Source organism: Lutzomyia longipalpis, chromosome 2, assembly GCF_024334085.1.
Source record: "Lutzomyia longipalpis isolate SR_M1_2022 chromosome 2, ASM2433408v1".
Lineage (NCBI taxonomy): Eukaryota > Metazoa > Arthropoda > Insecta > Diptera > Psychodidae > Lutzomyia > Lutzomyia longipalpis.
The window spans coordinates 29368266-29382515 of NC_074708.1; the positions used below are offsets into that span (position 1 = coordinate 29368266).

The window sequence follows — 14250 nt, forward strand, 5'->3', positions numbered from 1 at the left end:
TGTGGAACGTTTCCTCTGTTTCTCTGCTGCTTCACATCCACACATTGATGTTTCGCAAAAATCCGCGCCATTCTCAATTTTTCTTTTTTTTTTCTTCTAATTTATTTATTTAATTAATTTTTTCTTAAAACGTAGAGATTATTTAAAATAACAATAATTGCGCAATAACATTATCTACACGTGGAATGTGAGAATTGCACTAAAATTAAACAAAAGATTAAAATAAAAATAGAAAAAGAGAAAATTTTTAAGCCATTCAGTACAAAAATCTTTTAATCTATCTGATATCGCATTGCGAGTAATCAAAGAGAGAAAAGATTTTTGTTATGCAGAATACATGACCGTGAATCACAAAGGTCCTTAACATACAGGACAGTCAGAAAGTTAGATCATTATTTTAGCAGCTAAATACTTTTGATTGGCTTGAGAAATCTTAAAAATTCTGCCACCAAAGTATGTATGTACAAGAAAAAAAAATGTAAATGTAAAAAAAATTGTTTTCAAGTAAGTCCGGTTTCGTCTATTTCTTAAGCCAGGCTTAAGTTTTTAAGCTAGACCTAAGCTCTTGTTATAGGCTTAAATTGCCTTAAACTAGGCACATATTTTTATTTAAAACTAAGCCTATGTTTTTTAAGACAAACTTTAGTTTTTTTCAGGTCTAACTGAAGTATTTTTTGCTAGATCTTTAGTGTCTTAAAATAGGCTTAATTTTCAGGGTTAGGCTTTTAGGGTTTTTATGTTTGAATAATTAGAATTACAGCTTAAATTCATTTTTGTATTTATTCCCAAGTCAGACTTCCCTAACCCTAAGAAACCTAAGCCTGATTAAAAAAAAAATAAATTTCGGTTAAGAAAGCCATGGCTAAAAAAAATTAAGCCGGATTTGGTAGTTAAATGAATTAACAAAGAAAAATTTACTTTTACATTTTGATTTCTAGCGGCTAAAATTTTCGAGATACAGCCCTAAATCAAAAACTAGGTAAAAACTTTTAATTTACGCATACTTTTCCGGCAAAATTATTCAAATATCAAATATTGCAATCAAAAGTTCTTAGCTGCTAAAATCATGACCAAACTTTCCAGACCATTCTGTAGAAGATATTTTTTTAAAACTCGAACAAATAGAAATGTGCCCTTAGCCGAGAAAATCCATTATATCCTGTGTACTTAATTGATTAGTTGGTTGTTTCGACTGATTTTGACTAGGAGTTGCGGATGCTTTGAGTAGAGGTTGATTTGACGTTGGCATTTGATTGAGGCTCATCTTATTTGTGCTCTTATTTGGTAGCAATGAGTCCAATGCTGTCCAATTTCCCGCCGTAGATTTGTTATTATTCCACTGATTGGTACTCCCCGATGCATATGTGGGGCTTGTGATGCCATTATTCCATGAAGGAGCAGCTGCAGGTGTTGCTGTTGGGGCCCATGAAAGGGAAGAAGGGTTGTTGTTGATGGAACTCCCCCTCGTTGTTGCTGCGGTTGTTTTCATTAAATTGAGATTGGCTTCTATGAGTGTAGACGTGAGGTCTTTCGGTTTTGGAGGTGGAGCAATTTGTACTGGCTGCTGTGCAACCAATGATGGTTGTTGCTGTAGCCGTTGCGTCTGCTCCTGTTGCTTCACCATTCGTTGCTTGTCCTCAAGTAACAGAGATGAGGTCATTTTCACCTCAACAGCCGGACTTGTAGCTTCCTGTGGTGAGATTTTCGACAAGTACGAATCAAGCCCCAAATTCGAGAACATCGTATCCATTTCGGGTGTAACTCCAGTGGGTACTGAGGGTACTAACGGCCCCGTAGCACTGGCATAGTTGAGATCAAGTGCCTTTGATTCTTGCTGAATTGAATTCAATTGTTCCAGCTTCGTTCGATGCTCCTGTTCCACACGATCAATCATATCTTTCACCAATGATATGAGGGCATTAAATTGACTCAATGACAGACCATTTTCAATGCAGAGTGGCACGAGGAAGGGTATAACCTTTGTAGCCATTACATCCTTTGTAATGCCCAATTTATTGTTAGTCAGAGCGAGCTTGTAGATACCTAGAAAAAGAACCCAGAAAGAATATTTCTGCAATTAATTCATCCCACAGCATAAAATGGAAAAGAACTCACCAAGAATTCCCATAAGAACAGCTGGTTCCCTCGAGGGAATTTGCACCAAAAAGGGAATAATTTCATCAAGTACCAGCCACTTGTCGAGATGTTCGAGAAGTCTTCCAATGCAGAGGAGACAATTCACTCTAACCGACATATACGGTGTTCCAATGCAGAGTTTCTTTATACGCGGCAGAAGGGCATTCTTCATGGCAGGATAATCAACGAGAGAAGCAAAAGTTGGGAGTACAGAAAGGCAGAGTTCCTGAATTTGCTGTGCATCCGCTTCGAGGGCACGATACAGCATTGGAAGAACATCCGTCTTCACATCTTCTGCCGGTGTTAGCTTCAGCAGGAGATCCATCTTCTGCAGGAAGATAAGAAGGATCTGAATTGGATCTTGAATTTTCATCACAGCTTTCAATGGTGGCAGGATGTGTTTCTTGTAGTCCTTCTCTGTGCAATTCTCCGCAATTAGGAGCACATTGGGCAGTACAAATGGTACCATTGGGGCATTAATGAACTCCTTCACTAAACACGGAAGAATTCTCTGCATATTGACACGATGGGGTAATTTGGAGATAATTTGTGGGAGTCCTTTGTAGAATTTTGACTTCTGCAGATTATCCCACTGGAAGAGGGCGTCCAGATAGCTGAGCGTCTTCACGCCCACATCGTCAAAGTAGGGGACTTTGTTAATGTCATGAATGTCCGGACGTAGCTCCGGCGTAGCATTGAGCATCAGGCGGACGTAGTCCACAAAACCATCAGGGATGTGTGACATGGATGGATATCGTCCCTGTTTGAGTTCAGAAGAGAATCGCTTGAAAGCACCCCAGTCTTTCCCAAAGTTCTTCATTGGTTTCCCTCCCACTGAGTAAATCGTGAAAATTAGCATGCCGAGAGAGAAGATATCGCTTGCGGGCGAGTGGGTGGAGATGAGGGCATTTTCTGGTGCCATGTACTCAAGCATTGGTTGCGTGAGAACGTGCCAGGTGGAGTTATATTCTTGATATGGCCAGAATGGTTTCGCATCGTGCGTTGTCTGATTCAGAATGCAAAAATCAAAACCAAATATCTTCCAAGCTCCCTGTTGATTGACAATGATGGATTCTGGACAGATATTCCTATGGAGGAGCTTTACGTCTGAATGCAGGAATGCCAGCCCCTCTGCGAGCTGTATTATCCCATATTTAATCTCAACGTCGAATAGTTTGAAGCCAGTCAAGGCAGTTGGTTGGGGCTGTGGCAGGTTATGCCTGTTCCCAAGAAGATTAGCCAGAGATGCAAATACAGGTTCCGTTGCAAATGCCAAGCTGTCGCGACTCTCCTCAAGGGGATGCTGTACTGTCAGCACTTGTGGATGACGAATTTTCGTAAGCTGACTAATTCCACGTTTGAGAGTTTCCAGCATTACTTCGCGATCATCCTTCTGCCATCGTTCCAGTTGTCGCTTCTCAAACTCAAACACTGCAACTTCCTGCCTGGTTGACTTCTTATACCCACGATATATCTTCCACAGAAGTCCTGAAAAGGGGGGAAAACCAGGGATTAGTTCCACTAGTCAAGACTTAGCAGAATTTCTTGATAATGTGAACTGCACAGGTGAACGCAGGCCATTTTTTATTCAATAGATAAAAAAAAGAGTTTACCTGGCCCTGCACTTGCAATGTGTTCCACCACCTCAAATTCCCTCGTCACAGGATTCCCCGGAAGTACTCCTTGAATTTGAGAAACAGTACTGCTTACAGACGAGTAAAGTTTGTTGAATACATCCATTTTTCGCAAAGAATTTCCACACAAAAACCACGAAAAACAAAATGTTTTCTTTTTTCCTTCCAAATAATTTTTGACAATCACCTCCTCCGTAATCAGGGGGCTAACTACTCGGAAATTTTGTTGACATTTTCTCAAAACATAACCTAAAAAAGTGAAAAATTGTAAACAAGAAGTGCGTTGTTATTGGCCTTGTGGCTTGAAAAGGCTGGGGCCGTAAAGCTTTAAAATAAAAAAAAAAAAAAAAAGTGCGTTGTTATTGAAAAACGTTTTTGCATGATTTTTGGAATAATTAAAAATGAATAGTGATGATGAGAGTGAAGTTTATCGTCTTGAGGGATCAAGCTCCGATGTGGGTGGCCTGGTAATCAAGAAGGAGCAGAAGGAGAGTAAATTCAAAGTACCAAAACCATCGCTTCTGGGTTTGGATAAATTGGCAGCAGCTCGCCGGAAGGAGCGTGAAAAGGAAGCCGGTCGGTTGATCTCCTTCAAAGACACTGAATACGATGATGCTGAACCTACAACATCCACTGGTGGTGGCTTTAAGACTCCCGATCTTCGACAATCGCATGTTCTTAGCAGGAAGTATCGCGAGGCAAATGATGAGACTCCATCGCATACAGGTGGAGTCACTGATACAGCGCGGCATCGAATGCTAGAGCGGATGGCTAGTAGCAATGTGGGGCATCGGAGTGGCGAGAAGGGCGTTTATGCATCAACGAAGGACCAGAAAAGGGAGCGCAGTGGAGATCGAGATCGCGATAGGGATCGTGGGAGAGATCGTGATAGAGATCGCGATAGGGGGAGGAAGAGAGATCGAGATTACGATCGGGGAAGGAGTAGTCGAAGTGACAGATACCGCGAAGGGAGATCCTCGCATTCAAGGGATTCAACTCCACGTACCCCCCGTGATTCAGGACGGTACTCATTGTCAGTTTCAAGTTCATCGTGGGATGATGAAGATGAGCGTGTGCCGCTGAAGAAGTCTTCGTGGGATTTCCCAACACCAAAATCCTTGGAGGACAGAAGTGAGTGGTCAGAGAGGAGTAACCGTAGGCCATGGTCATCGAGGCAGAGACCTGAAAATGAGACCCCTCGTGTAACTCCAGCACATAAATTCAATAGCTGGGCAAATGATCGTCGGCGTTCTGGGGCTACTCCGGGTACCTCCAGAGAAGGCCTCACATCGCATCATCAGCCGTGGAATTCAGAGGAAGACAAAGAGATGTGGGAAGAGGAGCAGAAGCGTCTCGATCGAGAATGGTACAATATCGATGAAGGGTACGATGATGAGAATAATCCATTCAGTGGCACAAATTCCGACTACTTCCGGCGTCGCGAGGAGCAGCTTGAGCAGAAGCGCACGAAGAGAATGTCAGCCCAGCAGAGGCAGATTAACAAGGATAACGAGCTGTGGGAGCGCAATCGGATGCTCACTTCGGGAGTCGTGATGTCAATTAATGTTTCCGAGGACTACGACGAGGAAGCCATTGAGAGAGTTCATCTCCTTGTGCACCACATTGTACCACCTTTCCTCGATGGTAGGATTGTCTTCACGAAGCAACCGGAACCGGTGATTCCCGTGAAAGATCCCACCAGTGATATGGCCCTCATTGCACGCAAGGGTAGTGCCCTCGTTCGAATCTTCCGCGAGCAGAAGGAACGTCGAAAGGCTCAGAAGAAGCACTGGGAGCTCGGTGGAACAAAAATTGGCAACATAATGGGCATACAGAAGCGAGCAGATGAGGAAGATGAGAAATTCAATGAAGAAACTGATACGGCTGATTACAAGAAGGGTCAAAAGTTCGCTGAGCACATGATGCAGGCGGATAATGAGAAGAAAAGTGAATTTTCACGCAAGAAGACGATCAAGGAGCAGAGAAACTACCTTCCGGTATTTGCAGTTCGTCAGGAACTCCTCAATGTTATCCGGGAGAATTCTATTGTTATAATAGTGGGGGAAACTGGTAGTGGGAAGACTACGCAACTTACGCAGTATCTCCATGAGGATGGATACAGCAAATTCGGGATGATTGGATGTACACAACCCAGGCGAGTGGCAGCAATGTCGGTGGCTAAGAGAGTTTCGGATGAAATGGGAACGAAATTAGGTAAGATTTTGTTTTTATTTTTAAAGTTTAAGAAAAACTCTTTTAATTATACTTTATTAATTTCAACGCAGGTGAGGAAGTCGGCTACGCTATAAGATTCGAAGATTGCACGTCGGAAAGTACGGTAATCAAGTACATGACTGATGGTATACTTTTGCGAGAGAGTCTACGAGAACCAGATTTGGATAACTATTCTGCCATAATAATGGACGAAGCGCACGAGAGATCATTGTCAACAGATGTCCTTTTTGGCCTTCTCAGGGAGGTAAGTTCAGAGGCTTCAATCAGATTGATTTTGTTCTAAACTCTGTCTTGTCTTTTACAGATTGTCGCAAGAAGGCATGATCTTAAACTCATTGTTACATCAGCTACAATGGATTCAACGAAATTTGCAACATTCTTCGGGAATGTACCAACATTTACGATTCCCGGAAGAACTTTTCCGGTTGATACATTCTTCAGTAAAAACACCTGCGATGACTACGTGGATGCAGCTGTAAAGCAAGCGCTGCAGATTCATCTTCAACCCACAGAGGGGGATATTCTAATCTTTATGCCTGGTCAAGAGGATATTGAAGTAACATGTGAAGTTCTAGCTGATCGTCTTGCGGAGATTGACAATGCTCCCCAACTGTCTATTCTACCAATTTACTCTCAGCTCCCATCGGATTTGCAGGCAAAGATCTTCCAGAGATCCCCAGAGGGACTGAGAAAATGCGTTGTTGCCACGAATATTGCTGAAACCTCCCTAACCGTTGATGGAATAATATTTGTCATTGATTCCGGGTACTGCAAACTCAAGGTGTACAATCCGCGAATCGGTATGGATGCCCTGCAGATTTATCCAATCTCCCAGGCGAATGCCAATCAGAGATCAGGACGAGCTGGCCGTACGGGCCCTGGGCAGGCATTCAGGTTGTACACAGAGCGTCAATATAAGGATGATCTACTACCACTTACAGTGCCGGAGATTCAGAGAACAAATCTGGCCAACACGGTGCTCCTACTCAAATCACTGGGAGTCGTTGATCTGCTTCAGTTCCACTTTATGGATCCACCACCGCAGGATAATATCCTGAATTCCCTCTATCAACTGTGGATCCTTGGGGCGCTGGATCACACGGGAGGACTTACACCGCTGGGACGTCAAATGGCTGAATTCCCCCTTGATCCGCCACAGTGTCAAATGCTGATTGTTTCCTGCCAAATGGAATGCAGTGCTGAAGTTCTTATCATTGGTAAGACGTTGTTTTTACTTCTGATTTTTATTTGTTAATTTTAGGTGCTTAAAAAGTTATTCTTTTCAAAGAAAAATCGAGTAAATTCGGTTAAAGAAATAAGTCTTATAATATTTTGGGTGAAATTTTAAGAATTTTAGTTAAAAATTGATTTTTTTAAGTTAATTTTGAAGTTAGAATTTGCAAAAAGTCAATTTCGGAGGAAATAAGAGTTAAAAAAATAATTTTCTTAGGAAAAAAGGAAAAAAAAAGTACTGGAGATGCCGGGTATCGATCCCGGTGCCTCTCACATGCTAAGCGAGCGCTCTACCACTTGAGCTACACCCCCTGATAACGTGACTGTGTCAAAGACTCTACTAGATTTACATAGACATTGCCTCGGGGAAAATTCGTGTTCAAAAGTTAAATATTTAAGACTTTTTATTTATTTCTTATTTAATTAAGACCCAGAAATGTAAAATACTAATGCAGGGCTATACAAAAAAAATTACATAAGAGTGTCTAAGGGGGCCCGCAATAAGGAAACAAAGTGACTAAATAAATTAAAATTAAGATTAAACAAGATACAAAAGTAAGTTTTCCGTGAAATTAAATATTTTAATATTTTTTTGATTATTTTTGAATTTTTCATTATACGTGGCAATGGTTGCAGTCATGAGTCATATTTGCTTGAAATGTGTTCGTAGGGGGTGTAGCTCAAGTGGTAGAGCGCTCGCTTAGCATGTGAGAGGCACCGGGATCGATACCCGGCATCTCCAATTTTTTTCTATTCCTTTTCTTGTCTTAATTATGAAGATTAATTAATTAATTAAATATTTATGCGCAAATTAACGTTTCTTTCAGTTTCAATGCTCTCCGTCCCATCAATTTTCTATCGTCCAAAAGGCAGAGAGGAAGAAGCTGATGGTGTTCGAGAGAAGTTCCAGGTGCCTGAATCGGATCATCTGACTTACCTGAATGTCTACAATCAATGGAAGCAGAACAAGTATGTTTTCTTTAAGAGAAAAACAATTTAATTTCTTTTATTAAAATGTTTAATTTTCATTCCAGCTACTCATCAAATTGGGCTAATGAGCATTTTATTCACATCAAAGCTCTGCGAAAGGTGAGAGAAGTACGTCAGCAGCTTAAGGATATTTTAGTCCAGCAGAGACTTCCGGTGAAATCTTGTGGAACAAATTGGGATATAATCCGCAAATGCATCTGTTCAGCTTACTTCTACCAGGCGGCAAGGCTCAAGGGGATCGGGGAGTACGTCAACTTACGCACAGGGATGCCTTGTCATCTTCATCCCACATCAGCTCTTTATGGTTTAGGCACAACCCCGGACTATGTGGTGTACCATGAGCTAGTAATGACTGCCAAGGAGTACATGCAGTGTGCTACGGCGGTAGATGGACACTGGCTAGCGGAATTGGGCCCGATGTTCTTCTCCGTGAAGGAGACAGGAAGGAGCGGGCGGGAGAAGAAGCGCCAGGCAGCTGAGCACTTGCAAGAGATGGAGGCACAAATGCAAAAGGCCCAAAAGCAGATGGAGGATGAGAAACTTCAAGCAGCCCAGCGTGAAGAGGCCATGATCCCAAAGCAGGAAATTCTTACGCCCGGAGGGGCAACCCCAAGGAGAACTCCAGCTCGTATTGGTCTCTAGGCTTCGTAGTGAGTGAGTAAGAAGCATTGTCTTTTAGAGAAAAATATACATATTTTTATTGAACACTCACAGAATATTTCTTTTGATCTCTCGGAAAGGAAAACGATTTTTTTTTTTTCAAATATTTTCACTTGTTTAATAATTTCACTCAAAAAGTGTTAAGTTTAGTGACAAAATTAAGGCAATTGTTGATCAATCCATGGCCTAAGGAAGCTAACATTGGTGTAAATTCCAGGGTAATCTACTTGGGCACATGCAATACCCCAAGAGACAAGCCCAATCACTTCCCCGTTGAGCACCATTGGGCCACCAGAGTCCCCGTGGCAGGTATCAAGACCTCCGTAGAAAGATCCCGCGCAGAACATTGAATCAGTTAGAGGGTTAATGTCTGCGAATGTCTCCATGCAGCGATCTCTGTTAAGGATAGGCATGTGGGCTGCCTGGAGGATATCCGGAATAGGGCCTTGATACTGAAAAAAATGTTTTTTTTTATCTAATGAATTTTTGATTTTATTTTATTAATTTTAACCCTGAATTGTTTGTAATGAAGAAGTTTTTATTTTCTTAAAAGATTTTTAGAACTTTTTTATGCGAAAATTCATGAAATTTGGCTTATCATCATCATTATGGGCTTGTTTCACGACGCGCAACAACTAGGGCTAAAATTTGGCTTAAAATTGATTTTTCTATGTGATTTTGAAACAAGACTTGGTAAGGATTAAAAAAAATCCTGGGCAAGTCCGGAATAATTTAAATTTAATTTTTTTAATTTTACACCACAATTAAATATTTCTCCTATAAGAAAATATTATGCTTTGAGGTCTGAATTGGTACTATCTTTTAAAACTTTTAATCGTTCCTTAATTTATCTTGAAATTCTTTTTTCAAACTTTTGATCCAACAAAAAAAAATCGCATATAGCCCAAGCTGTTGCGCGCTGTGAAACCTGCATAGTGATGATGATGTCCACTCTTATCATAATTTTAGTTTTAAGAAAAACCTTTTCAAAAAACACGAAAAATAGTTATAAACAAATTATTATCAGATGACCTTACCCAAAGTCTTCCCCATCCGGAGACAAAACCAAGGCTCCCTTCGGGAGTGTGTTGGAAGGCGGCCGGAAGTGCGATAGGCTGAATACGAGGCGTCCAGTCGAAACAATCGCAGATTTGAATCACTGCTACGTCAAAGTTATACGTGTCCGGATTGAATTGGGGATGAAGTGTTACGTCAATGAGGGTGGCAATCAAGCCTTCGCGATTAATGAAGGTTGATCCAACGCGAATGTGGAAGACATCGCGGAAGAGATGAAAATCCCAGACGTCGAAGCAGTGCGCTGCTGTTAGGGCAAAATTACGTCGAAGGAGGACAGCACCGCACCAGTGATTGTCGTGGTAAATCAGGGATGCCTGATAGGGAGCTTGCTCAATGGTGATATCCTGACCACCAACAATACGATTGTGTATCCTTGCACCAGCAGTGGGATTAATCCATAGCGCACAGAGCACGGTAACGAAACAGAGGAACACCTTCATGGTTCCTTACCCGAGTAACTTTGGGTGTTGTTTGCACAAAGAGCGACACTGGAAACGTTGTTGGACTTCCTTGGTCTTTTTATCAAGCCATAGGGCACCTCCGTATCTTGCATGTCTTCGACAGCGGAAAAAAGTAATTTTACTCAAAGTGAGATGGCCCATGGTTAGCGATCGTTAACTGTCGTATCACTTCATATTAATTGTTAATTGATAACGCTTTGCTTTGATTTCCATTGTGGTCAGAATAGTACATTTTGTGGGCTAAATTCAGCTGAAAATTGGCACAAATTTGAAAGTTCTAATTGGTAGGTTGGTAATGTAGGGAATGGTAGGTTGGATCAGGTTTTTCTTCCTCCTTTTCTTACACTGTTAAGTTTGGTTTAACCAGAAGAAAATCCAATCTTGTCCTTACTCACAAGAGCTAAGGATGTTGTATTATTTCCGTACCTGTGTTGGGTTTTTTTTTTAAACCTAACTAGACTAGATCCTATTGCTACCGGATTTAGGACCTCTTTTAAATGTTTACTGCGTTTACTGGTAGAACAAAGTCTCATGAGCAATGTGAACGAAGCACGACATCGCTATTGGCTTGAACCTACATTCTTCATCTTTGGATTTTCCACGAGCGGAGTATAGCTCCAATTACTTTTCTTTCAATTTTAGTTACAGTTAGTAATAGGTAGCAAAACTTCTCATCAAAAAAAATTTAACGTTTAAAATACATACCAACCGTAAAAACCTAGAACCTTCCAAGTCTGATCTTTTCCTAAAGTTTTCCCAATATGGGTAACTCTTCTCTCTTAAGAGATTTGAACATAAATCAAAGAAATCGATTTGATATTAGAACAGAAATTTTTATTCTATTGCCCAACTTACGAATTTTCAGTTTGCTCTTGAATACGTAGGTACAGATCAATTACAAAAAAAGTCACAAAACGTAGTTCACTACTCGTGCACAAGATTAAAATCAACGGAAATCTCGTTTTCGGGTACACCAAAAAATGATTTCGTTAATTTCAAGTCTCTAGACATTCCTGGACTAAGCGTGAGATTGAAATTCCTTACAACCTCTGCAGTTGCGGCTTTAATCTGAGCAATAGCGAATCTCATTCCTAGGGAAAACAGGCAACAAATTAACTGGTTAAAATCCGGTAAATTAATTTAAATCAATTCTTACCGATACAAATTCTTGGTCCATCGCCAAAAGGTACGAAAACTCCTTTATCCTTGTAGTCCTTAATGGCACCATCGTCGAATCTTTCTGGGTAAAAACTATCAGGATTTTCGTAAAGGATAGGATCACGTCCGAGGGAATACATTGACATGATAGCTGTTACGCCTTTGGGGAAGGTTTTTACATCCTCCCCGTTATTGAAAGGGACTTCAAGGGATTCATTGCATTGTTTCATGAAGAAGAGAATTGGTGGATTGAGCCTCATAGTTTCTAAAAAAAAAATAAATAAAAATCTTCAATAGAACAACATAAATTAATATTCTCATTATACCATTAATAACTTGATCCAGGTAAGGAAGTTCACTTAAAGTTTCAAAGGTAAACTTTCCCCCGTTATTCTTCAATTCCTCCTCAATGATTCTTCGCAATTTGTCTTGCACACGCCTGTCTCTGGCTAATTGGTAAAATATCCAATCCAGTACAATGGCCGATGTTTCAAAACCATCAAGGATGAATGTTAGAGCATGAGCAACCATTTCATTAGTTGAAGATCCCTTCTTTTCCTGAAGTTGCATTAGGAATGCAAGAAAATCATCTCGACTACCAGGAGATTCCTTTCTAAAGGCAATTCCGTGCATAAGCATATCTTCTAGATACTTTCGAACTTTTGGATTGAGCAGCCTGTATTTGTAGAGACGCTTAAATAGGGGAAAAATAAAGCCCGATAGGAAGAACTTGTTGTTCTTCTCAAATTCACTCAGGCAATCAATGAAGAATTGCAATGAGTTCGGATTTTCACTTTCAAAGGCGTGCGCTTCTATTCCAAAAATACAATTCATTAGATTCTCATTTGTATAACGGCGGGAGATCTAGGAAATAGAAAAAATTTAAATTATTCTAGAACACACTAAATTAATTCAAAAATTACATCTGAGACTTTGATAGAAGATCCATGAGATTTTGTACGATTCTTCAGGTAATTCACCATTTTCTCGCAAGAAGATTCAATTATTGGGAATTGAGATTTAACGCGAATATTGCTAAAAGCTGGAGCTATTTCCTGCCTTAGACCCTTCCACTCTTCATAGGGCATCCAAAAGGGATTGAGTCCAACAATTGGATCGGATTTTAAATTAATCATTTCAACCACTTCATTATTGTGGAATTGTCGGAAATTCGAGGTCATAATTCGCTTTGAAAATTCGGGATCAGTAACGAAGGCTCTCGGTGTTCTAATAGCATAAATCCCAACAAATGGGCATCCTCCTCTGTATTGTCTTTAAAAAATTCAAAATGAATAAAATCATCATCATGGAAAATAGCAAGAAAATCAATCTTACTTGTAGATATCATCCAAATCATAGATGAAGTTTCTTTTAAAATAATTGGGAAAATTCCCTAGAAGGAGGGTAGGTTTAGGTCCTCCGATACGTCGTTTTGCCCAGAAATTGTAATTCCATCTCCAAATCACCAAAAGAAAGGTAAAAACAGCCCCCAAAATCACTAATGTTTGCAACATTTTTCGGAACCGCGATGAGTGCTTCCTCAAGAATGATCTTCGGTTAACTGAAAATGCCTTTTAACTCTGATAATGTCTCTATTATCTCCATCAGTCTCGTACACTTGGAGAATTTGCTCGTCATTTTGTGATAGAGAAAGATGCGCGAGTGTGTATCGCATACCAAGAAAAAGGTCAATTGAAAATAATAGTAAGAAAAAAATAAGGAAAAAGAGATATAAATTGACCCTGAATACTAATTATGTAACATTATTATCGAGTAGCATTTTATCAAATGTTTATTTTTATAATGGGAAAATTTATTTGTTGATAAAATAAGTATTTTTACGTTCTAGAGGCGGTTGTGATTGATTGAATTATTTTCTTTAGTTTAATTCAAGTTAATTAAATAATATTTTAATTGCTGCGATATTAAATTAAATGCCATGTTCTTTAAATCAAACTAGAGAGGAGCTGATGAGGCTGATGAAGAACTTTAAATAAAATCAAAATGTTAAACGAAAAAAATCGTTTTTTTTTTCTAGACTATTTTTGAATTTAGCGCCCTAAATGTAGTTCCAAAAGCCACCACTACTTATTGGCACGTTCTATTTCATCGCTATCCGTCTCGCTCACACTTTTGATTTTTCGCAATTTTCTCGCGTTTTCCGCCGAATTTTCCAGCGAAATTGTGTTTTTCATGACCAGGAAGCGACGCCACGTTGATTGGCATAAAAAATTCTGGGAAAAACAGCTCTGTAAAAAAATAAAAACGATAACTGCCGTCGGCTTTTCCCTCCTCTGAATTAGCTCCCAGAAAAACCACTCAAAAAAAACCCCAGACCCTCCAGAACAGGTACAAGGGGCCCAAAGAGGCCCTCTGCGGCAGGAAAAGCCTGAAAATTGCGAAGAAGCGGAGAAAATTTTATTTTTCCACAACCGCCAAAACTCTTTCAGCGTAGTACTCCTTATTTCCAATAATCCCAACCGTTAAAATTTCAGCGAGTCCCAATTTCTTCACAGAGGGTTTCTCGTGGGCTTGAGCACCCCGAGGTACTCCAGGAGCGCCAAACATGTGTTTTATGTCCAAAAATTTGGGAGAAAATCATAGAAATCACGAATTTGTGGAATGCAAAAAAAGTTCGTTAAAGTTCAAATTATATCTTCTTCTTC

At 40.1% G+C, this 14250-nt stretch overlaps 4 protein-coding genes and 2 non-coding genes across 7 annotated transcripts; 2 read left to right on the forward strand and 4 right to left on the reverse strand.

The window, feature by feature from the left end:
- Window positions 1–77: 77 nt before the first annotated feature.
- Window positions 78–4014, reverse strand: LOC129791146 (SCY1-like protein 2). Of its 2 annotated transcripts, XM_055829144.1 has the most exons (4): window positions 3750–3978; window positions 2116–3624; window positions 1168–2043; window positions 78–199 (listed from the first exon to the last, which is right to left on the reverse strand). In XM_055829144.1, exons 1-4 carry the CDS (start codon window positions 3874–3876, stop codon window positions 171–173), a joined length of 2541 nt encoding a protein of 846 aa, XP_055685119.1. In that variant the 5' UTR covers window positions 3877–3978; the 3' UTR covers window positions 78–170. The 2 variants fall into 2 exon arrangements, with proteins under 2 accessions (XP_055685119.1, XP_055685118.1); XM_055829143.1 differs by lacking the exon at window positions 78–199 and having other exon boundaries at window positions 762–2043; window positions 3750–4014.
- Window positions 4015–4079: 65 nt separating this feature from the next.
- LOC129791145 (pre-mRNA-splicing factor ATP-dependent RNA helicase PRP16) lies at window positions 4080–9467 on the forward strand. Its single transcript, XM_055829141.1, has 6 exons — window positions 4080–5984; window positions 6056–6249; window positions 6310–7222; window positions 8066–8207; window positions 8273–8882; window positions 9106–9467. Exons 1-5 carry the CDS (start codon window positions 4172–4174, stop codon window positions 8868–8870), a joined length of 3660 nt encoding a protein of 1219 aa, XP_055685116.1. The 5' UTR covers window positions 4080–4171; the 3' UTR covers window positions 8871–8882; window positions 9106–9467.
- On the reverse strand, window positions 7478–7550 carry Trnaa-agc (transfer RNA alanine (anticodon AGC)). The gene has a single exon. It is a non-coding gene; the product is annotated as a tRNA-Ala (tRNA).
- On the forward strand, window positions 7908–7980 carry Trnaa-agc (transfer RNA alanine (anticodon AGC)). The gene has a single exon. It is a non-coding gene; the product is annotated as a tRNA-Ala (tRNA).
- Window positions 8915–11167, reverse strand: LOC129791151 (trypsin 3A1-like). The gene is made up of 2 exons (XM_055829149.1): window positions 9926–11167; window positions 8915–9340 (listed from the first exon to the last, which is right to left on the reverse strand). The coding sequence occupies exons 1-2, from the start codon at window positions 10403–10405 to the stop codon at window positions 9047–9049; spliced, it is 774 nt and encodes a 257-aa protein (XP_055685124.1). The 5' UTR covers window positions 10406–11167; the 3' UTR covers window positions 8915–9046.
- Window positions 11168–11238: 71 nt separating this feature from the next.
- Window positions 11239–13155, reverse strand: LOC129791148 (probable cytochrome P450 28d1). The gene is made up of 5 exons (XM_055829146.1): window positions 12920–13155; window positions 12508–12856; window positions 11911–12448; window positions 11583–11849; window positions 11239–11517 (listed from the first exon to the last, which is right to left on the reverse strand). Exons 1-5 carry the CDS (start codon window positions 13096–13098, stop codon window positions 11351–11353), a joined length of 1500 nt encoding a protein of 499 aa, XP_055685121.1. The 5' UTR covers window positions 13099–13155; the 3' UTR covers window positions 11239–11350.
- Between the last annotated feature and the right edge of the window lie 1095 nt (window positions 13156–14250).